The sequence below is a fragment of the Monodon monoceros genome, unplaced genomic scaffold, assembly GCF_005190385.1.
Source record: "Monodon monoceros isolate NGI ecotype Baffin Bay Population unplaced genomic scaffold, NGI_Narwhal_1 Super_Scaffold_9, whole genome shotgun sequence".
NCBI lineage: Eukaryota > Metazoa > Chordata > Mammalia > Artiodactyla > Monodontidae > Monodon > Monodon monoceros.
Window position 1 is genome coordinate 55,613,057 of NW_021703786.1, and position 24,955 is coordinate 55,638,011.

Sequence of the window (24,955 nt, forward strand, 5' to 3'; positions counted from 1 at the left end):
ACCTCTGCAGGCCTCTTAAAATCTGTCGCTCTGCGTTGCCAAAAGCCGTCATTCACAAATCCCTTTAAGAATCTCAAAAAAGCCACAGGTACTCTGTACAGAAAAGTGCACAAGTGTTTGTGTATACTTATGAATCCCTGAAACTCTTCCTCATCTGAGAAACCACGTCCACCCTTCCTCCACATTCTCTCAGCAATTCATGCTGCTCTGTTTTAGCGTGTAAGGAGTCGTCCTGCAGTGATGTCTGTATCTGTTCGCCTCACCCACTAAACAGTAAGCAGAGGCAGTCTCCTTCCTCTTTCTTTCTAGCACCTCGCGCAGTGCCGCAGTGGGCAGTAGATGATCGCAATTTATTGCATGTGTGGAGGACAAAAAGTGAAAGGTACAGATGAGGTCGAAGGGCACTCTTTGCTCAGGAAACTCTGATGGTTCCCATGTGTTCCTCTTTATCAAAGCCCTACCCTTCATCGTAGCCTTAAAAGCCCTATTCTCCTGGTAATTTCCCCTTTCTCTCCTCACCCTCTCTGGATGCTCTTATCCACACTCACGGTTTAAGCTACCACCCACTCATGGCTTCCAAATCTGTCTCTATTCTGGATTATTCTCTAGACAGTTAATTGTCTAGCGGGCCTCTCCATTTTTCCTCAGACTCCTCAAATGAAATCCATTTAGGACTGAATTTATTTCCACCCTCTCCTACCACATCTCTGCTTCCCCCCACCCCCCTACATTTCCCATCTTGGTGAGTAACCATCACCGCCTACCCAAGTTGTTCAAGAAAGAAACCTATGAGTCTAGACCCTTTCCTCTCGATGCCCAAGGCCTTCTGCCACTTAAATAGCTCTTGAATCCAGATCCCTTGACCCCTTTAAATGTCCTTGCTTGAGTTTAGGCCCTTGTAATTTCCTTTTTTTTAAAATATATATTTTAAAGTTTATTTATTATTTTTGGCTGCGTTGGGTCTTCACTGCTGTGCGTGCGCTTTCTCTAGCTGCGGCGAGTGGGGGCTAACTCTTCATTGCGGTGCGCGGGCCTCTCATTGCGGTGGCCTCTCTCCTGCTGCGGAGCACGGGCTCCAATCGCGCAGGCTTCAGTAGTTGTGACTTGAGGGCTCAGTAGTTGTGGCTCACAGGCTCCAGAGCACAGGCTCAGTAGTTGTGGCGCACGGGCTGAGTTGCTCCGTGGCATGTGGGATATTCCCGGACCGGGGCTCGAACCCGTGTCCCCTGCACTGGCAGGCAGATTCTCAACCACTGTGCCACCAGGGAAGCCCAGGCCCTTGTAATTTCTTAACAGGATTATAGCAGCAGCCTCTGAACTGCTTTCCCTGTCACCAGTCATGACCCCTCCAGTGCATTCATCAGTACCCATTTATTAAGCACCTACTATATGGCCACAGCTCTTCTCTCATGGAGTCTGTATTTTAATAGGGAGTAGGGGGAGCCAGAGCGTAAACAACTGTATAAGATGAAAGTGGTGACAGGGTCTATGAGGAGGAATATAGTAGCACTACAAAGGTGTAGAGAGGGATAGGACGGATGCTTCTAGACAACCCGTTGGAGGTTATTCTGGGCAGAGAGCTGAATGAAGTGAGGGAGCCAGGCAGTTATCTGGGAGGAGAACACTCCAGGCAGAAGGACAAGCAAGAGGACAGAATAAACAGTGAGGATGTTGAGGGCTGACTTTATCCCACCCCTCTGCTGTCCACAGGCACTGGGACTGCCGGTCTGCAAGGGGTTTAAGAGCTGATAATTACTGAGCATTTTACTATGTGACAAGGACTATGCTAAGGACTTCACATGCATTACTTCAGACTTGTTTACATGCAGCTCATTTCAGGCCTCAACACTCCACTGGGGTGGGTGCTATTGTTAAAATGGGGCATAAATGCAACAACTACCCACATGCTTCCACATATCCTAAGGCCTGTGTTTGCCAGACATTGCCCACCAGGATGTGACTCTTCTTTTGTCCTTTACCATTTACAGCGTAATAGTCTTTAAATGCAACATGAGGTATTTTTACAATTCAACAGGCTTCGTGAAATGGTAAGGGATGGAGGAGAAGGGGAGTAAGGGCAGACACGGGAGGAGGCTTCCTATGGAGCAAAGTGACTGTTCCGTGCACAGAAGCCAAAGAAGTAATCTAGCAATGTCAGGAGAAGGGATCCTGAACTTGTCCACTCTACCTACCCTGCCTGATGTATCTCCATCCCCGACACATTGTAAAGACGTCTTTATTTAGATATAATTCCAATAAAATAAAATCTTTTTTTCGGTCTGTTATGTCAGAAAATCAGATTCTCCCTGTAGTACATTAGAACTTTGCTATAACAATTCAGTGTAAAGAACGTTTGCTCTGAACCTCAACCAGTAACAAAGAACTAAGCTCATTTATTTAATACCTAAGAGTTCAGGACCAGTGCAGGACTGCCTCCCAGTGATGTGGGGAGGATCAAGTGAGACAGTGTATGGTGACGTCCATCACAAGGGATGAAAGTCAGCAAACATAAAGTGATTATCTCTACTACTCTTGTTGAAGAGACCATCTGCAAACATGAAACCATAGTCAGTACCTTCAAGAAGATTTAATTTTTGATACAGATCACAGGATCCCAAGGTTTTCCAGAAAACACACACACTCTCTCCCTGTCACTTTCCCACGTATGTGTGCATGTGCCCGTGTGCTTGCACGCACACGCAAACACACACACACACACAGAGGTGAGAAAAATCTAATGGCAGAACTGAATCTGGGGGCAAGTCCAACTTTCAACAGATGATTCCAAGAAATAGCTAGAACGACAAAAGTGAATAAATTTGGTTAACAGAATAGTTAGATCAGTGGATTGCCTCCCTGGTTGCACACTAGGGAGCTTTAAAACATGCCGGTGCCTACCCACAGAGACTCAATTTCATTGGTCTGGGATGTGGCCTGGGTATCAGAATTTTTAAAAAACTCCCCAAGCTATTCCAACATGCGGCCAAGGTTGAGAACCCCCGAGTTAGAAGCTACAAACATTTTTGATTTGGGCTTGAAAAGTGGAAACTAAATGAAATCAAATTCAAATCTCCTAAGTATCAGGTTAGCAGTGAAAGCACCATATTTTTTTCTGGCCTGAGACTATAGTACCTTTTCCTACATGTTTATTCTTGGAAAAGACAGGGTTGCAATTAAGAGAGAAACAGCTGTGCAAATGGAAGTACAATGTGGCAGCTCGATTCCAAGTGCTGTTTTTTTTCTCCAAAGGAAATGAAGCAAAAGGTTTCCTTTTCCTTTTTCTTTTTGGACCCTAATGCACCACACCTTGAGAGTCCTTGACAGGTAGAACAGGGCTGGTACACAAGCTCTTGTCTTGATTATGTCATTTCCTGCGGGATCCCCAAGGCCTACAAGTCACTTATCCTCAAAAGGTTACGATGAAATATTTTAGGAAGCAATTAATATTGTAAGAAAGACCTAAATAAACAAGGAGAATGGGGGGAGAGAAAAAAAGAGAGAGCATCACACTCAACTAAACCAGAAGGTGCTTAGCATTATGGCTCACTAGGGCTTTGGGGCTCTGGTGTCTGAAAATCTGTACTGAAATCCTACACTAGTGACCAATACCTCTGGGAATTGTAACGGTTAGAGGCGACTGCTTATGGTAAACGGTACTAAGCAAATCCAGTTATAATGTCGAAAGTCAGGGCTTTGGGGCAGGAGGTAAACTCCATTTTCATCAGTACTGTACTTGGAAACTCAAGTGATTCATTGATAAATGATACTTAACTTCCTGCACAGAATTCTTATAAAGATGGAGACACAGTATATTCAAATCTCCTAATAGGTGGCGCAGTGGTTAAGAATCCACCTGCCAATGCAGGGGACACAGGTTCGAGCCCTGGTCCAGGAAGATCCCACCTCCCACATGCCGCAAAGCAACTAAGCCCGTGCACCACAACTACTGAGCCTGCGCTCTAGAGCAGGAGAGCCACAACTACTGAAGCCCGTGCGCCTAGAGCCCGTGCTCCGCAACAAGAGAAGCCACCGCAATGAGAAGCCTGCGCACCGCAACGAAGAGTAGCTGCCTGTGCGCAGCAACAAAGACCCAACACAGCCAAAAATAAATAAATTAATAAATTAATTAATTTAGAAGAGAAAAAAATCTCCTAATAAATGCCTGACACTGGGCATGTGACTAATGTTAGTTCTATTTCTTTCCTCTTCTTAAAATAGGATCTGAGTTGTATGCGTTATTCATCATAAAATGGGAGGCGGTGATAGGAGGTTACCATCAGGGTTGCGATTCTGAGGGCTCCAGGGTCTAACGGAAGCCAGGTGCCACTGCCTGTGAGCTTTGTGACCTTGGGCCATTACTTTACCTTGCTGAGCGACAGTTTCCCCTGGAGAGGAAGGTACAGTCATCTGTACCTATACAGCTGCCGCAGGCCTGTGTCGGGCGGGCTGGTTTGCTTCTCTGCCTCTCCCGCGGGCCTGTGGGCAGACTGAGTGACAGACTATTCCACTGCTAGTGCCTGGCAAATGCACAGCACATAGTAGGTGTTCAAAAAGGCTGACTGCGGAAAAGAGAGCTCTCATAAGACAGTTGTGTAAAAGGAAACCTACTGCTGCAAGGTTAGTGACGTCTGTTTCTGCAAACGCACAGATCTTTTATGTGCACGCCTCCATTCAGGGCTTTGTTTTAAAAGGATCTTGTTTCTAGCAATCTGACCTCTGGATAAATGTGGTGTCACACTAATTTTCTTATGCTTTATTTTTAAAAAGGCTTTGTGTTTCTTTAAAGAGATAGCTTTTCAAAGGAGTCATGCATTGGTTCTAATGACTGCTGCTTTCAGACCCCGCTTTGATACATCTTTTACATTTGTAATTGAATTTCCACGCACAGTACTAATCAAAATGGACTCTACCTCCTGTCCCAAAGCACTGACTTTTGACACCGTAAGTCAGTTTGCTCATTTAGTATGGTTTAGCATTAAGTGGTGGTCTCTAACCGTACAACAAAAGGCATTTACTTCCAAACACATGTCAGGAAAACAATCAATTTCAGGTTAGCTCTGAAATTCTGACTTTTTTCTCTTATTTAAAAAAAATGAGATAACACGGCTAGATGTCACATTTCTTAGAAGTATTTTAAAACCATGTGGCTCACTCGAATCCAATCATAAAATAATGGAGCGCTAAAAGAAATTACAAGGACAGTGGACCATTTCGTTGCCACAGCATCAGAGCAAGAAAAGATTCTTGAAAAATTAAACTGAAACCCTAACATCTTTATCTTTTAAAATTCTTCTTTAATATAGACATTGCTTTTTTTCTAAGAACGGAGGTTTCCAAATACCCAATATTGCTAAGCAATGCTCTTTGTTGTAACAGGCAAAAATATAAACGTTTGCACAAGATATTCAAAATAATACAGCTTGCAGGAACTGCCGAGAATTAATTAGGAAGGTAGTAAGCTTGCTACCCAAATAAATAAATTAACCCGAGTGCACTCAGTGTCTGACATTAAGGGGTTATATACTTTCCATTAAAGAGGACTAATAAATATAGTTTAAAGGCTCGAGGGAGGAGTGAGAGAGGAGAAGGCTGGCGCGCGCCAGCTCAGGCGGTGCCAGACGTCAGCTGACTGCCTCCATTGAGATTACCATGGAAACACCTTCTCCTGGGACAATGCCACGAGGGCAGGGTGCTTTAGCAATGGTGATGGGGAGCAAAGCCAGCAGGCGGATGGATTTTTAGCAGGATTCAGCCCTGTAACATATTACAAGGACAATCTATCTTCCAAATGAAACAGTATCTTTCTAGCCAGTCACTGTCAGATAGAGTAATAAAGCATGATGCCTGGCAGAATTACAATCCATTTACCTCTACAAAACAGTCGCACCCTTTCAGATAATTGTCTCTCTTCTCTAGCCCGCCCACTTGCTTCGTATTCTCCATAGAACTAAAGGAGGTATTTGTGTAAATTAATTGGCTGCTTCCTTAGCCATCAAGCCCATACTGATAAAAAGGGACTATATCAAATAGCATTCAAGGGCAGATTCAAGTATTTTTCAAACCAACCCATCAACTGTGGGCAAAACCAACACAGTTCCCCCAACAAAAGGGTGAGAGGAGCTCCAGCTGAGGTCAGGTTAAATGTTTCAGTTTGTGCGGTCTCCCTCGAAACCGGTGAACAGATTTCATGTTTACGCAAATTAAACTCAGTCTTGGCAATCAGCTCCCTGAGCGCCGGCTGGGGAGAGGCCATGCCCACAGGAACTCGAAAGGCAGGGGCAGCAGTGCATTGATTCGAGCAATGTGCCACAGCCATGGGGTGCAATTTTCCCCACTGATTTATAGTGATCTCTAGGATGATACACGGAGTTAAAGAGGTTGTGGCCAGAGTTTTGCACACAACGTGGCTAACTGTATGGGCTGCTTCTTGCCTTTGTTCTCTGCATCAAGCTGCAGCTACCACGAGTCTCCCTGCTTTGCAAAACATTTGGATTCTGATCCCACTGCCCCCGACCCTGTATAAATTTTAAACTTTCTTGACAACTGTTTTGGAATTAATGCTTTCTTTCGATATTACCATTTACAAATATAGTGTCGAGAGTGACTCAAGGGGGATGACACTAATTTGACAATAACACCGATTCCTAACCTAACTAACTATGCAGCATTTGTACCTAGAAAGCCACTCTGTAGTTAATAAAGGGGTCACCTGAAAAAAAAATAAAATAAAATAAAGGGGTCACCTGTAACTTGAGTGTTTCGTCCTCAGATTGCTATGTACAGTTAGTTGACCATGCCATTTGTGAGGGTATTCTCAAAAACCTTTCACGGTTTCCCATTTTTATCTTTCCTGTGAAGAGTGACTGGAACCATGGCTAAATGATAAACTGACTGAAGAATTTTTGCTAATGGAAGGGGAAAAAAAGGTCTCAAATTTATCTTTTAATTATATTTTGCTTAGGCTTATGTCAAGATCAGTCATTATCTCCTGAACACAAACCAACTGACCACAGAGGGGGGAGAGATGATTCTTGTAACTAAAGATTGACTGAGACCCCAGTGTGGGCTGGGTTATATAATTTAGGGTAATAGAAAAATACGTGAGGGCTTCCCTGGTGGCGCAGTGGTTGAGAGTCCACCTGCCGATGCAGGGGACGCGGGTTCGTGCCCCGGTCCGGGAGGATCCCACGTGCCGTGGAGCGGCTGGGCCCGTGAGCCATGGCTGCTGAGCCTGCGTGTCCGGAGCCTGTGCTCCGCGACGGGAGAGGCCACAGCAGTGAGAGGCCCGCGTACCGCACCAAAAAAAAAAAAAAAAAAAGAAAAATACGTGATACCACTACACACCTGTTAGAATGGCTAAAATTAAAAAAAAAGAAACTGGTAATAGCAGATGCTGGTGAGGATAAGAAGCAACAGAACTCTCGATCGTTGCTGGCGGGACGGCAGAAATGACAGTCACTTTGGAAGACAGTTTGGTAGTTCTTATAAAGCCAAATTTGGCCTTATCACAGGAGCTAAAACTGCACTTGAAGGTATTTACCCAAATGATTTGAAAACTCACGTCCATAAGAAAACCTGCATGTGAATGTTTCTAGCAGCTGTATTCATAATTGCCCAAAACTGGAAGCAACCAAGATGCTTCAATAGGCAAATGGATAAACAAACTATGGCACATCCATACAATGGACTATTATTCAGCAATAAAAAGAATAAGCTATCAGGTCACAAAAAGGCATATAAAAACCTTAAATACTTATTGCTAACTGAAGGAAGCCAGAATGAAAACGCTACATACTGTATGATTCCAACTATATGATATTCTAGAAAAGGCACCACCACAGAGACAGTAAAATGATCAGTGGTTGCCAGAGGTTTGGGGAAGAGAGAGAATAGTTGTAGAAACACATAAGAAGTATCCAGGTTTTCCTCCCTGGCTGCCTGAGGATCAACCACCATTAGGAATGACACAGTAACTATCTAGACCAGGAAGTTCATGACCAACCAACTACGGAAACAAATGGTCACTGATGTCCTTCATCCTGGAAAGGCAACAGTATCTAAGAAATTTGGGAAAGACCGGACAAAATGTACAAGACTACACTAGGTGTCATCTTTGTGTTTGGATTCGGAACCATTTCGGTGGTGGCAAGATAAATGGCTTTGGTGTGATTTCCGATTCCTCGGATGATGCAAAGAAAAATAAAGCCATACACAGACTTGCAAGACATGGCCTGTATGAGAAGAAAAAGACTTCAAGAAAACAGTGAAAGTAACACAAGAACAGAATGAACAAAGTCGGGGGACTGTAAAGGTCACTGATGGTGCTGACAGAAAGAAGGAGTAAAGATTATGCAGTGACTTTGTCTGCTGTAATTGTGCAGATTTTAAATCAGAGGATTCATAAACTGTGAAAACTTAAAAAAAAAAGAACTATCAAACAGCAAAGCAGTGGAAGAATTTTGTTATAAAGAGAGACTGGGAAAAGAAACTGAAAATAACAGGTATTGTTACTGATGGGCAACTTATTAATAGGTAAATACTTGATGGCAATATTTATCTTAGTTTTTTATGCTAAATTCTAATTGTTCACAGGAAAACATGGGATCTGTTCTACAAGCAGTTAGAAATTTAGGCTACAGTGAGGGCAACATAATAATAGCTTGGCTACAATGAAACATTTTCCAAAGGTGATCCACAAGGCAGAGTTTGCTGTATGTGTGTGTGCCTTCTTTGTTGAGATGCAAGGTATAATCTGAAGTATGTGGAAGTGTACTATTGAAACAAAATTAACATCTCCTGATTTAACTTCCAGTTTATAGGAAATACAGGGACTAGGAGAGTAAGTTACATGAACCATGAGGAAACAATCAGACAAATCCAGACGAGACCAGTGCTGGACTCTTTAAAAACTCAGTGTCAGACTTGAGGATACGGGGAGGGGGAAGGGTAAGCTGTGACAAAGTGAGAGAGTGGCATGGACATATACACACTACCAAACGTAAAATAGACAGCTAGTGGGAAGCAGCCGCATAGCACAGGGAGATCAGCTCGGTGCTTTGTGATCACCTAGAGGGGTGGGATAGGGAGGGTGGGAGGGAGGGAGATGCAAGAGGGAAGAGATATGGGGATAGATGTATATGTATAACTGATTCACTTTGTTATAAAGCAGAAACTAACACACCATTGTAAAGCAATTATACTCCAATAAAGATGTTTAAAAAATACATAAATAAATAAATAGGGCTTCCCTGGTGGCACAGTGGTTGAGAGTCCGCCTGCCAATGCAGGGGACACGGGTTCGTGCCCCGGTCCGGGAAGATCCCACATGCTGCGGAGCGGCTGGGCCTGTGAGCCATGGCCGCTGAGGCTGTGCGTCCGGAGCCTGTGCTCCCCAACGGGAGAGGCCACAACAGGGAGAGGCCCACGTACCGCAAAAAAAAAAAAAGTATTGTCCCTTAAAAAAAAACAAAAAACAACTCAACGTCATACATACCAAGTGCTAGTGAGGATGTGGAGAAACCAGAAGTCTCATACTGAAGGGAATGTAAAATGGAGCATCCACTTTGGAAAACAGTTTGCTAGTTTCTTACAAAGTTAAACAAATGCCATATGGAATAATTCCATTCATACATAGCCACCCACGAGAAATGAAAACACATGGTCATGTAAAGTCTTGTATGAGAACATACGTAGCAGCCAAATGTCCATCAACTGGTGAATAGAGAAATGAAATATAGCAGATCCACGCAATGGAATATTACTCAGCAGTGAAACGAAAGGACCAATGATATATGGAACATGGATGAACCTCAAAAACATTATGCTGAGTAAAGGAAGCCAGACACAAAACAGTATCTACTGTTTAATTCTGTGTGCATGAAATTTCTAGAAAAGGTAAAAGTATAGAGACAGAAAGATCAGTGATTATCTAGGGCTGACGTTGGGAGTGGGGATTTACTGCAAATGAGCATGAGAGAACTTTCTGGAGTGACGGAATGTTCCAAAACTGGAATTATGTCATGTTTGTACAACTGCATAAGCTTACTAAAAGTAACTGAACTGTACCTTACAATGGGTGAATTTTGGGGTAAGTACTCTAAATGTATTAGTTTGCCAGGGCTGCCATAACAAAGTACCAGACCAGGTAGCTTAAACAACAGAAATCTATTTCCTCACAGTTCTGGAGGCTGGAAGTCCAAGACCAAAGTGTGGGCAAGGCTGGGTCCTTCTGAGGCCTCTCTCCTTGCTTGCGGATGTCTGTCTCAACCTGTGTCCCCACATGATCTTTCCTCTGTATGTGTCTGTGTCCTAATCTCCTCTTCTTATAAGGACACCAGTCATAGTGGATCAGGGCCCACCCTAATGCTCTCATTTTAACCTAATTACCTCTTTAGAGATTCTGTCACCAAACATAGTCACATTCTGAAGTACTGGGGGTTAGGACTTCAACAAATGAATTTTGAAGGAATACATTTCAGCCTATAACAGTAAATTATACCTCAGTAATGCTGTTTTAAAAAGTCACTATCATGAAAAAACGGGTGTGTGTGTAGAGATACAGTTTGGGACTAAAAGAGATGTAACTACCAAATTCAAAATATGAACCTAGATGGGATTTAAAAAAAATGGGTATAAAAGACATTCTTTGAACAACTGAGGAAATTTGAATATGAGTTGTATAACACATGATGGATAATGATTATGTATTATATAAAATATTATGGAAATATTATTTTTCTTAGATATGAAAATGGTATTGTGGTTATGAAGGAGGATGTCCTTATTCTTAGGAGAATGCACACGGGAGCATTTTATTTTACTTTATTTTTTTTTGTGGTACGCGGGCCTCTCACCGCCGTGGCCCCTCCCGCTGCGGAGCACAGGCTCCGGACGCGCAGACCCAGCGGCCACGGCTCACGGGCCCAGCCGCTCCGCGGAATGTGGGACCCTCCCGGACCGGGGCACGAACCCGCGTCCCCTGCATCGGCAGGCGGACTCTCAACCACTGTGCCACCAGGGAAGCCCCACACAGGAGCATTTTAGTGGTGAAGTGTCATGAGAGAGAGAAAACAAATATGCCAAAAAGTAAATTAAATACCTAATCTAGATGGAGGGCATATGGGTGTTCCCTGTAATATCCTTTCAACTTCTCTGTACATTTGAAAAATTTTATAATAAAAAGTCAGAAGAAGAGAATTAGCAGTGAACTCTGAAGGGGTAGAAGGTTCTAAAGGTTGGAAATACACCTATATCAAAGATTTCCTTTATTCCTTTCCTTCCTGGCTAACTGAAGTAGAAAATATACTCTTCTAAAGCTCACACCCAGTTATAGCTTTCTATCAGTGAGAAGTGGTTAGTGTTTGTTTCTACTATTGATATGTAAAATCTAGAATAAAACATACCACAGATTTTAGAATTTTTAAAGGTTGGCAGGGAGGAGGCCAAGGAATATGGTTACAGCTCATTTAAGAGTAACAAATAGGTAAAGACCTTTTTTTTAACATCTTTATCGGAGTATAATTGCTTTACAATGTTGTGTTAGTTTCTGCTGTATAACAAAGTGAATCAGCTATACGTACACATATGTCCCCATATCCCCTCCCTCTTGCGTCTCCCTCCCTCCCACCCTCCCTATCCCACCCCTCTAGGTGGTCACAAAGCACCGAGCTGATCTCCCTGTGCTATGCGGCTGCTTCCCATAGCTGTCTATTCTACGTCTGGTAGTGTATATATGTCCATGCCTCTCTCTCACTTTGTCACAGCTCACCCTTCCCTCTCCCCGTGTCACCAAGTCCATTCTCCACGGTAAAGACCTGTTTTAATAGGAGCAGCAAACCGGTGCCCTGTGGGCTGAATACGGCTTACAAGACGTGTTCTGTTTGGCTTACATGGCATTTAACAATCAGGAGATCTTACATATACTACAGACTTCAGCTTTTTTTCTAGGTGAATCCAAAGGTTTGGCATACTAGACTCTGGCGTGGTCACAATGGATTACAGTGGAGTGGTGGCTGCCCCTTGATGGGTATGAACTTTATTCATTTCTGAAACTGACTGACTCCTACAGGAATCTGACTTTTTGACAAAGAAAATGGGTGAACAGCAAGCTGTCCCTTCTGCTAGGATTGGCTTTACCAGCATCCCCAGCTCTCCTTTCCTTCATATGGATATAGCTAATGAGAACATTATACTGGGAGGAGGGTGAAACTGAAGGGAGAGATTTTGGAAATTTATTATAATTTTAGAGTTCATAAAATCTTTGCCCAACAGTAATTAAAACGGTCTTTGGCACAAAGATAGACAATAGACCAATAGAACAGAGTAGAGAAACTAGGAAGAGACATATGGACACACTTGATTTAGGACAAATGTGGGATTGAAGAGCAATGGGGGAAAGATGGTCTTTTCAACTGTTTACCCACACGGGAAAAAAATAAACCCTGGGCTGTTGCCTTGCATATACACAAAAATCAATTCTAGGTGGACTGGAAGATGTCAATGTGAAAGGCACAGCAACAAAGCTTATAGGATAGAGCAGATGAGAATATCTTCGCGACCTTGGGATAGGGAATGATTTCTTAAACAAAAATAAAAAAGCATCAACCTTAAAGGAAAGAACTGATAAACTATGTCAACATGAAAAATGTTGAAAGAATGAAAAGGCAAGTCCCAGAGCTGGAGAAGATATCTGAAACACATGTAACTGTCAATGGGCACACAGGCAGAATATAAAAAGAACTCCTAGAAATCCATTTTTAAAAGACAGCCCAACAGAAAAGCAGCAAGAGACTTGAACAGGCACTTCGTAAAAGACATCCAAATGACCAATAACCACAAAGAAAGGGGCTCAACCTTATTAGTAATAAGGGAATTACAAAGAAAACCCACAATGTGTATCCGTCAATGGATGAATGGATAGAGATGTGGTAAACATTCACAATGCGATATTGTTCAGCCGTGAGAAGGAAGGAAATCCTGCCGTGTGCAACAACCTGGGTGAATCCTGAGGGCATTATAATGGAAATAAGTCAGCCAGAGAAAGACAAATACTCTATTATATCACTTATATGTAGAATCTAAAAATGATAAACTCGGAGGAACAGAGAGAGTGGTGGTTGCCAGGGGCTCAGGGGAGGGTGGGGAGAATGGGGAGATATTGGTCAGAGGGTACAAACTTCCAGATAGAAGATGAGTAAGTTCTTGGGATCTATTATACAGCATGGTGATTACAGCTAATAATACAGTATTACATAACTTGAAAGTTGCCAAGTAATCAGATCTTCAATGTTCTCACTACAAAAAAAGAAATGGCCATTGTGTGACGTGATGGAGGTGTTGCCTGATGTTATGGTGGTAATTGTACTGCAACAGATAAATGTATCAAATCAACACACTGTACACCTTAAACTTACACGATGTTTTATGTCTGTTATATCTCAATTAAGCTAGAACCGTAACTACCACATACCTACCAGGACTGTTGAAATTCAGGACTGTCAGTATCTAGGGTTGGAGAGGAAATGGAGCAACTGGAACTTTCCCATTTTGCTGGGGTGGGGATGGGGGTTGTAAACCAGTATGACTACTTTGGAAAACTGGAACTATCTACTAAAATTCAACAGCAGTCTCACTCCTGGGCGTTTGTCCAATGAAAATGCATGCATCATATAGACACCAAAAGACATGCACAAGAGTGATTTTAAAAATCTCAAATATCCATCAACATGTGAATGGATAAACAACCTGTGGTATATTCTCACAAGGAAATGCTACACCGTGATGAAAATGAGCAAACTAGAATTTTATGAAATAACGTGGCTGTTCTCGTAAACATAATGTCGAAAGAAACACAAAAAGGAATACACAGTGTTTGATTTCACTTACATTAAGTTCAAAAAGAGCAAAAGTGTGCCTCTGAAAAGGAAGGAAGAGGTAGCGACTGCGAGAGGACACGTGGGGTTTTAACGACTTATATCTTGATGTTGGGGATGGTTACACAGGTGAACTCACTTTGTGATAATTTGTCAAGCTATACGCTTAAGATCTGTGCATTTTTCTGCATGTAGGGCATACTTCAATAAGCAAGTGAAAATATTTGCCCAGATGTGAATAGCAGTAGAGCGTGTGCCACATGTCAATAAAACATTCCAAGTGTCTGCCAATCCAATGCTCTCAGTTTTACTTAAATTACACCAAGTGCCCATCAAAGTTAAGCGCTTGGGGCACTTAGGTGCTGCTGCTTTATAGAAGTTCAATGAATTAGAAGACACAGACAATGAATTGGATGGGTACTTTTTATGGTGCATTAGGAAAGCAACAAATAGTGGTCCCATATTGCCTGGCTGGGAGCTGTAAAGAAACCGAGGAAATACTTTTCCGCTGAAAGCACAGGTTCGAAAACTGGCTAAATTGTCAAACTGCAGCATCAGCTGAATTCTTACCTATGGTGGTCATCCATGGGCGCAATTTAGGTCCTGCTTGACAAAGACCGGGATCCTGGCAAGTGGAATGGCGGTAGGTGGAAGAGTCCAAGGACCCAAGGATGCCTGATGAATGTAGCCTATTTGAAGCACTGCTCTCCCACTGACTCTTTCCCACTAGGAAAACCTAATGACCCACCTCAATAATTAGCAGGTCCAAATGTGGCTGGGGCCTAAGGACAACAGTCAAAAATTGTAGAGGGAAGAGATCATTTACACCTCAAATGAACTGTAGTCATTATCCGTGCTATGCTAGGAGAAGTCAGGCAAGACTATGCATAGATTTGCAAGTGCTTGACAAGGAGCTGAAGTACCAGTTTGGATCCTGCAGAACTGGTTGCTATGGTGAGGCCTCATCGGAGACACGGTGTTCAATGTTACTGCAGGATGAAACTCTAATGGTTTGTGGGGTTGGCTGACTCAGACCTAAGCCTAGCACTGGCCCAGGCCATCTGGCAAGAAAGGTAATTGTTAGTAAGAAGACACACAAGGAGAAGTAGAGACAGTGAATGGCAGAAACTTAGACCATCTTAAGCAACATGTTGCTGAGGGGGCCACGGAATAATATGACCCCTCAGAGCTGCCTTAAAACCTGAATAGCTTCCTGGGTTTCTATGAGATTCCTTTCCCTTACTACCATGTGTATCCTTTATCAAAAACAAAGCAAAGCATTACTTGAGATAGTATATAGTCATATTGGGGCCCAGGGCAGGCTCCCAAATATGTCTCAGTGGCATATCGATTGTTTTGAATTAGTTACTTAAGAAACAACCAATGCAAGAAGGACACTTTGATGCTCCTCTCTATTTCTCTGAAACTAGGAAATAAACCTCTCATGTGAAAGGTGCCTTCCCTGGGCTGGGAGGTAGAAAGACATCATTATCGTCAGAGACAGGGAATTCAGGTCTGAGAAGCCTGTATAAATAAACCTTGCTACTTCTTTACTAATTTACTACCCAAGCCCAATCATTGCTTAACTTCCTTATAATTATGCACCCGAACCTAAGTTTCTCTGTCCTGTCCGATCCTCACAAATTTATTGTTTCTTTATACACAAAGACATAAAAGTTACCTACTTTTGGTCACTCTCTGTGCATCATTTTATGATCTCCTGTGCCCACAAAACTAAGTTGGGTTTTCTCCTGTTAATCTGCCTCGTGTCAATTTTATTATTAGTCCAGCCACAGAAACTCGACAGGGACAGAGGGAAATTTCCCCCTCCCGCTAATACCCATCTCTTCCCTGGAGCCAGAAAAGTCCAACTAACACAGGAAAGGCACCAGGGCAGAAGGAGGAATGAAGAGCACAGAAGGGGAAGAGTAACTGTGGGATCCTCAGCTATATGTTTCCACTCATTACTCTCATTTCTGAAAACCTTCCAACTTGATTCTGAAACACAGTGTTCCCAAAGTTCTTTTCCTTCCTGGAATAATTCATAACCTTATGGAACTGAAGGGAAATTAGAGCTCATTCGGCACATTAGGAGAGGAGAAAATGGAGGTCCAGAAAGAAGAGATCTCCTTTTTATTCCATTTCCTTCAGCCACTCTCTTTTCCCCACCATTTAAGCGTGGATGTTCTCAAATCAGCTGCCCCTTCTCCCTCTAGACTCATAATTTCAGCCTCCAATTATACATGCATCTGTCTGCTCTTAAATTTTTATCCTAAGTGCTGAATGCTACCCGCCGCTCCTTTACAATATTAGACGCCAGTGATCTATGGGGTATGTACTTACAAGTTTCACCAATACCCAAAACTCAATTTAGTTAAGATTGAAATCTTTCTCCTTCATCCCCTCCCAGCTTCTTCATTCCTGCTATTAGCAGTATCATTTTTAAAGGTTCCTTGTCTTAAACTTTGTTTGTAACTTCAAAACATTTCATACAAAAAGGATAAAGAATAAAATAACAAACACCCATGTCCCTATGATCCAGACAATATCTGGCTGTGTTTGCTTCAGACTGAACAACATTTTTATAGGTAGACACGGCTGCAAGTCCTGTGCCCCATTCAATCTGCTCCCTCCTAAGAGGGTAGTTCCTCCCCAAAGCAGGTCCCGAGACAAAGGCTGATGAGCCTCAGAATTGATTCGGGAGGTGCAGGTACACGGGCAAGGGAGTGGGGAGGTGGCTCAGGAAGGGAAAGCAGCCAGTAGGTCCCGTTACGAAGCAGCCAACACGGCGGGCAGCGCAGCTGATTCCTACAGAAAAGCTCCAGCAAATGGTGTAAAACACACCTGAGAATCATTGTGACCGATGAATGGTGGGGATGGAGCATTTATACCCCACACCCACTAGTCATTTGGGTGGCTGGGGGTGGGTGGGCGTTTCCAGCCCTCTGTGGACTCTGGCAGCCTGAGGGAAGCCTTTGGACAAAGGTGTTGGCTGTCAGAAGTTAGGCTGTTGTGTACAAAAATGGTAAGGGAATACAAGGGGAGGTGGGCAGAGTACCGACAGCATCTGTGACAGTGTGTATCCATCCTATTGACATCGTTTACCTTTACGAGTGTTAAACATTTTTAATTTTTTTTTTAAAATAAATTTATTTATTTATTTTTGGCTGTGTTGGGTCTTGCTGCGAGCAGGCTTTCTCTAGTTCCAGCAAGCAGGAGCTACTCTTAGTTGCGGTGAGCGGGCTTCTCATTGCAGTGGCTTCTCTTGTTGTGGAGCACGGGCTCTAGGCGCACGGGCTTCAGTAGTTGTGGCACACGGGCTCAGTAGTTGTGGTTCGCGGGCTCTAGAGCGCAGGCTCAGTGGTTGTGGTGCGTGGGCTTACTTGCTCCGTGGCAAAACGTGGTTAAGTTTTGTATAATATGATATTATTGATAACCCTGATGATGGTAATGATGACGAAGGGGAAGAGTGACTCTAAACATACACCAGTCAACATGAAAAAGGAAGGTAGTTTGGGAAAACAACTTTGGTTCAAAGACCTGGTTAACTACTTATCGAACTCATATCACGTGCCTGATTGATTTCCCTTTAATAGAAAGTAAGGCAAAGAAATAAAGTACACTTTATTAGACTTTGACAAAACTTGGTTTTCTCCTGTATCTTCCTTCATCTCCTTCGTCGAGACGGCAGGGTTATTAGGCTTAAACTGTGATGGCTATATAAGATTACAAGTCTTTGCTAAGAAGACTACATACGCTCAAGAATGTATTAGAACATCATCTCCTTCTTAGCTGCAATCCATTCGCCTTCCTACTGAAAGGGAGAAAGGTGTGTATGCATGTGTGTGTGGGGTGGGGGGACTGGGTGACGGAGACAAATCTCAGCCTCACCATCAGGTGACAGGCCTGCAGGGATGTTCTAAATTATTTAGCAGAGCCAGGAATAGTTTGTCTTCATTGAAACTCACAGCCAACAGGACTCCTGATTTAACGAAATAAAACTATAAAACAATATGTTTCCTATTCCCTTTTGCAGAGGCCAAAAGGATTTAAAACAATCTTCAAATAATACTCCTCATAGATCCCATGATTGGACAAACCCAGACCTCCCTCTTTAAGAACGGGCGGACAGAGGAAAGTCACCTGACACGTGGAAAGATCCAGCAGTCCAGGAAGATCTTTTTCAAGATCAGAACAAACAGTCACTCGTAAAGCAGACCCCATACAGCAGGATAAAAAAATTTTTTTAAGTCTCAAATTGAAACTCAAGGAGGCACCCACCAAATTTCATATTTCAAATAAGGAATGATTACAGAATTTGAAAACCCCATGGAGATAGTGAATAACTAAGCGGGTTTCCATCAGAGGTAAAATATACTGGTGAAAATAACTTCTGGAAACAGCATACATTTTACATTTAAAAGAGAGGTAACGTTTTCATAAAGTAATTCCGTACTACTTCTCTACCTGATTCCATTTCCACGTAAAAACAAGGCTTATGAAAATCAATAGGAAAATACATTTCATGTCATAACATTTGAGTAGCGACTAGGATTAGTAATAAAGGTCACGTAGAATGCAGAGTCCTACACTTTAAAACAAAATGCCTTCGTATTCTATTGGAACCTTTGGTCCTCCTTATAGAAAATCGTACTTTTGTAAAAAAACATGAGATTGGCAGAAAATTTCAGGAATTCACGGACTCCCTAAAGCCCCAGAGGTTCTAGTGATCAGTCTGGTGACCCACTCGTGGTCTATGAACACCAGGTTAAGAATCCTTTATTCAGAGAGGAGCAGAGGACACTTACGTTGTATAGAGGGATAGTCTTCATCACTTTGTACTGCTTAGTGGGATCCATTTTATACAGGTGACGGTCAGTGACAAAAATTGCTCGATCTTCCACCTTACTAAAGCGATTCACCTGTAAGAAAACAAAATAATAAACCGTAACATATCACCGAGAATGAAATCAAATGATCTGTCAGGGAAACATCTAGGAGCAGAGGTGGCTGGCTGTGGAGCCAGATTCTGTAATAGATGTGCACCACCTATGACCACTCTCTGGATGCAACAGAGATGGAAAAGGAGTGTTTCCAGATTTGTGGAATTTTACAATGTAAATTTCACAAGTTTACCATCTAACAGGGAAAACAAGAAAAACACAGAAGAATTAAAGAACTAAAAACACGTAACCCAGACATTATAATGAAAGTGAAAAGGCAACCCACAGAATAGGAGAAAATTTTGTAAATCATATATGTGAAGAGGAACTTTTACCTAGAATATATAAAGAATAGAATATACGTTGTATCTAGAGTATATAACTCAATAATAAAAAGACCCCCCCCCGCCAAATTTTAAATGGGTAAAGAATTTGAAGAGACATTTCTCCAGAGAAGACATACAAATGGCTGTAAAAAACATGAAAAGATGCTTGACATCATTAGCCATCAGGAAAACGTAAATCAGAACCACAGTGAGTACCACCTCACACCCACTAGGATGACAATAATAAAAAAGACAGTAACAAATGTTGGCCAGGATGTGGAGAAACTGGAACCCTCACTACCGGTCGGGGTCTAAAATGATGAAGTTGCTTTAGAAAATAGTCTGGCAGCTCCTTAAATGGTTAAACATAGAATTGTCATGTGACTCAGACATTCCACTCCTAAGTATATAAACAGGGGAATTGAAAACATATCCACACAAAATCTTGTGCGTGAATGTTCACAGCAGCCTTAATCATAATAGCTAAAAGGTACAAACAACCTCAATACCTATCAACTGATGAATGAATAAATAAAATGTGATGTATCCATACAATGGAATATAATTTGGCAATAAAAAGAACAAAGTACTGATACATGCTATAACATGGATGAACCCTGAAAACATGCCAAGTGAAAGAAAAGAGTCACAAAGGACCATATGTTGTATGATTCCATTTATATGAAATGTCTAGAATAAGCAAATCTATAGAAACAGAGCATAGGTTAGTGGTTTCATAGGGCTGGGGGAGATGGGAGGTTTGGGGGGAAGACAGCTAAGGGGTGTGGGGTTTCTTTTTGGGTTAATGAAAACGTTTAGCAATTGGTTGTAGTGACGGATATATAGCTCTAAACACACTAAAACTGCATACTTTAAAATGGTGAACTGTATGTTAAGTGAATCATATCTCAATAAAGCTGTTAAAAAAAAACCTATTTGAGACAACTCATTCTGTCCCTTTCCTAATGCACTGGGCAGGTATATTTCAGATTAAATTCTCTAAAACATGTTTATGAATCTACATGTTCTACATTAAATCTACTTACGTTAAGTGAAATAAGTCAGAGAGAGACAAATACTGTATGATATCACTTATACGTGGAATCTAAAAAATACAACAAATTAGTGAAGATAACAAAAAGAAGCAGACTCACAGATATAGAGAACAAACTAGTGGTTACCAGTGGGAGACGGGAGGGATAGTATAAGGGTAGGGGAATAAGAGGTACAAACTATTAGGTATAAAATAAGCTACAAGGATATGTTGTACAACATGGGGAATATAGCCAATATTTTGTAATAACTATAAATGGAGTATAACCTTTATAATTGTGAATCACTACACTGTACAGCTGTAACATACAAAATAAAAAAGATTAAACATTCAAAACCAGATAGTGCCTTCCTATTGCATATAACATAAATAATTTCCTCATTATTATTACTCTCCATAAAAAGAATGCACCATATGAGAAGGCAGTAAGTGCCCACACAGGAAGGATTCAGCGTAAGCTAAACAGACATCTGATGTGGGTGCGGTGGAAGGGAAGGGCTTTAAATAGGAAGTCTAAGGATCTCCAAGGTACCCTGCCACTCAGATTCTACGATTCCTTTATCTGACTTTCAAGAGTTTTCCTATCTGCCACTATTCTACTTATTTGACTTTACATATTTCTTCAAGGGCTCTGGTTCCTTTATGACAGGTTTCCTCATGTCATGCTCTCTCTTAACTGTTTATGATTTTCTACTCCCTCCTTTTTCTCTTTATCCATGTATATGTCAAGATAATGCTCAATTTCTCATTCTATTATAAAACTTCTTCAATTCCTCTAGTAAAAAATGATCATTCTGGGCTTCCCTGGTGGCGCAGCGGTTGGGGGTCTGCCTGCCGGTGTAGGGGACATGGGTTCGGGCCCTGCTCTGGGAGGATCCCGCATGCTGTGGAGCGACTGGGCCCGTGAGCCACGGCTGCTGAGCCTGCGCGTCTGGAGCCTGTGCTCCGCAGCGGGAGAGGCCGCGACGGTGGGAGGCCCGCGCACCACGATGAGGAGTGGCCCCCACTTGCCGCGGTTGGGGGGGCCCTTGCACAGAGGCGAGGACCCAACACAGCCAAAAATAAATTAATTAATTAATCAAAAAAAATGATCATTCTTTTTTTCTATTTAAAATTTTTTTTAATTAAAAAGTTTAAAAAATTATTTTTAAAATTGAAGTATAGTTGATTTACAATGTTGAGTTAGTTTCAGGTGGACAGCAAAGTGATTCAGTTATACATATGTGTATCTATTATTTTTCAGATTCTTTTTATTTATTTATTTATTTTGGCCATGCCGCGCTGCATGAGGGATCTTAGTTCCCTGACCAGGAATCGAACGTGTGCCCCCTGCAATGGAAGCGTGGAATCTTAACCACTGCACTGCTAGGGAAGCCCCTCAGATTCTTCTCCCCTATAGGTTATTACAAAATATTGAGTATAGTTCCCTGTGCTAGACAGTAGGTCCTTGTTGGTTATCTACTTTATATATAGTAGTGTGTATATGTTAATCCCAACCTCCTAATTTATCCCTCCCACCCCTTTCCTCTTTGGTAACCATAAGTTTGTTACCTATGTCTGTGGTTATTTCTGGTTTGTAAATAAGTTCATTTGTATCTTTTTTTGTTTTTTACATTCTATATACAACTGATATCATATGATATTTACCTTTCTCTGTCTGGCTTATTTCACTTAGTATGATAATCTCTAGGTCCATTCATGTTGCCACAAATGACATTATTTCACTCTTTTTTCATGGCTTTTTTCTGAACTTCTACAACACAGTTGTAGAATCAATATATAGGATATATGCAGAATTAAGAATGAAACAAAAAATTGACCCTGAAACCAAAAAGCACAGGTTTTACTTTTAAAGCAGGATACCTGAGAATAGGAGAAACTATTAGTCTAAGTGCTTTTTTTTTTTTTTTTTTTTTTTGCGGTACGCGGGCCTCTCACTGTTGTGGCCTCTCCCGTTGCGGAGCACAGGCTCCGGACGCGCAGGCTCAGCGGCCATGGCTCGTGAGCCTAGCCGCTCCGCGGCATGTCGGATCTTCCCGGACCGGGGCACGAACCCGTGTCCCCTGCATCGGCAGGCGGACTCCAAACCACTGTGCCACCAGGGAAGCCCCAGTCTAAGTGCTTTTGCTAAAGGAAAACGCTGGCTACATCATTACTCTTCGCTTGTGGAAAATGATAGGGAGGAAGGTTGGCCGATGCTTATAAAACCAAGACAACTGAGTTACATCTATCCTCAGTCTCTTAGAAAGCAGAAGTTCTCACTTAATAATTGGAATGCTTTAATAATTTTAAGGACAGCTGACTTGTAACTTTTAGACCATGGATGGCTGTCATGAAAACTATACTTGCTAAAATAGCTGTGTAGAATGCTGTGTTTTTTAAACTTATAGTTGAAGCCATGTTTAGCAAAAGATGTTGATTTTACTTATTAATCTTGTGATAATAAATCTACTGACTATATCGTCACTAATCGAGCTCTAATTAACTGAGCCAATATCAAAGGTTATAGATTGTCTTAAAATTGGAGGTCTATCCAAAAGCTGCTTTCCTTATAAAATAGCTACAAATAAGTTATCAAAATAGTCATAAATAAGACTAACAAATTCACTTCAAAACAAAGTAAAAATCTCACATACAACTGTAGGATTTCTTTTTTTTTTTAAATGAAGGTTAAGAAACAGCTAAATTAATTTGTGGTAAAAGAAATCGGAAGAGTGGTTGCCTTTGGTAGTGGTGGGGCTTGGTTGGGAAGGGAGCTGAGGGAGCTCTCTCCGGTGATGGAAATGTTCTGTACCTTGATGGGGTTGTGATTTACAAAGACGTGTGCACTAGTCAAAGCTCAGTGAACTGTATACTTGAGATCTGCGCATTTACCTGTACATAAATTATAACGCAATACAAACAAATGCATGAACAGAACAAGAACAATGTAGAATCTCAAATATCCAGGGCAGGTTTTTATTTATTGCCTTACTATTTTGTGAACAGTACTCCTGTGTTCCAGCCTGCCTGGAAGCTCCTTGAGGGTAATGACCGTATGGTGCCTACTTTCTTGTACCTCACAGCCCCCTAGTACAGAAGTGGGCAACCTGTAGGACTTGGTACGTCCTTGCTGACCAGTGGGTTTTGAGAGTACGTTTTTTTTTAAAGCTTGCTTTTACTTTCTTTTTAAAATTTATTTATTTATGGCTGCATTAGGTCTTCGTTGCTGCACACAGGCTTTCTCTAGTTGCGGCGAGCGGAGGCTACTCTTCGTTGTGGTGCGTGGGTTTCTCATTGCGGTGGCTTCTCTTGTTGTGGAGCATGGGCTCTAGGTGCGCAGGCTTCAGCAGTTGTGGCTCACGGGTTCAGCAGTTGTGGCTCATGGGTTCAGCAGTTGTGGCTCGCAGGCCCTAGAGCGCAGGCTCCGTAGTTGCGGCGCGCGGGCTTAGCTGCTCTGCGGCATGTGGGATCTTCCCGGACCAGGGCTCGAACCCGTGTCCCCTGCATTGGCGGGCAGATTCTTAACCACTGCGCCACCAGAGAAGTCAACAGGCTTTGAGAGCACTTTTAATCCCACAGGATAATTTCAAGTAGTCTTCTTCCCTACATGAGCCAATCAGTGTTGACGACAGGAACTGTCTGGCTGGAACACAGATGGAAGACGGCTGCAGCACACTGCGGAGGATGCATTATGTAAGAAAAGCATTTCCCCAGTGGCAAGTGAAAGCACAGCGGCTCAACAGCTTCAGTCCCCACTGCCCAGCTGGGTCGTGGAAAAGCTTCATGTCTTCACTGAAGAAAGAGCAACCACGGATCTTCTTACTTTTTTATTTCTGAGGCTGGCAGCCATTTTATTAGTCAGCTGTCTCTGTCATGAAAAGCTCCCTAACATGGCGTGTACTATATAAGCACATGGATTACTGTTCTGTTATTTTTCATTCTCCTTGTTGAAATTATTGAGATTTACTTGTACGTTTTCTTTTCTCTCATAAAGTATCTTTTCCATGCATTAATTTAATTTTTCCCTTCAGAGTCTAAGTCCCTGGAGGGCAAGACTTTTACCACCAGCCATCACTACAAGACTGCACACAGAATGCCAACGGACCTGAGGAGCTGTCCTCAGTGGCTCCGAGTCTGTATTTGTAACGCTGCGTTGCTTGGTAGTAGCTACCCTTCTAAGATCTCTTTTATTTATTTATTTATCTTTATTTAAAAAAATTTTTTTTTTTTTTTGGCTGCCCTGTGCGGCTTGTGGGATTTTAGTTCCCTGACCAGGGATTGAACCCAGGTCCTCAGCTGTGAGAGCACGGAGTCCTAACCACTGGACTGCCAGGGAAGTCCCTAAGATCTCTTTTAGACTCACAATTTCATTGAGAAATGTGTCTTTTTATTACCAGAAATCTAAAGATGGGATTGAGCTTATTTTTCTCTACATTTTGAAGTCCAGCACCTGACTCCTGTTAATTGAAAAAAAGTTATACTGGTAAGCATTTACTCAAGTTAAGTAATTTGATAATTTTTTCCCCCCAAATTTACAATGTGCATGTTCAAGCACTTTAAAAACTGCTGATGACGTACGAGGGAATGACATGAAGTCCTCTGTTACAACAGGAGTCTGAGACTGGTAGGTGGGAGTTGAGATAGATAAGAAACTAAAAAGTGAAAGTAATTTCATAGAAAGAAAAACATAATATAAATAAACATAAATATAATTTCACATAAAGAAAACAAAACTGGATAATGGGTTTGGGAGAAAATGTACGTGTGTGATGCTGCAGA

General features: G+C 42.1%; 1 protein-coding gene and 1 pseudogene across 2 annotated transcripts in view; one reads left to right on the plus strand and one right to left on the minus strand.

Moving 5' to 3' along the window:
- The window catches only part of MYO1D (myosin ID), a 344,440-nt gene that overhangs the window by 121,419 nt on the left and 198,066 nt on the right, over positions 1-24,955 (minus strand). For both annotated transcript variants that reach the window (XM_029211074.1, XM_029211073.1), the window contains exon 20: positions 18,680-18,793. In XM_029211074.1, coding sequence (XP_029066907.1) covers positions 18,680-18,793 — 114 coding nt within the window. The remainder of the gene's footprint in view (positions 1-18,679; positions 18,794-24,955) is intronic.
- LOC114888900 lies at positions 7,391-8,344 on the plus strand (annotated as a pseudogene).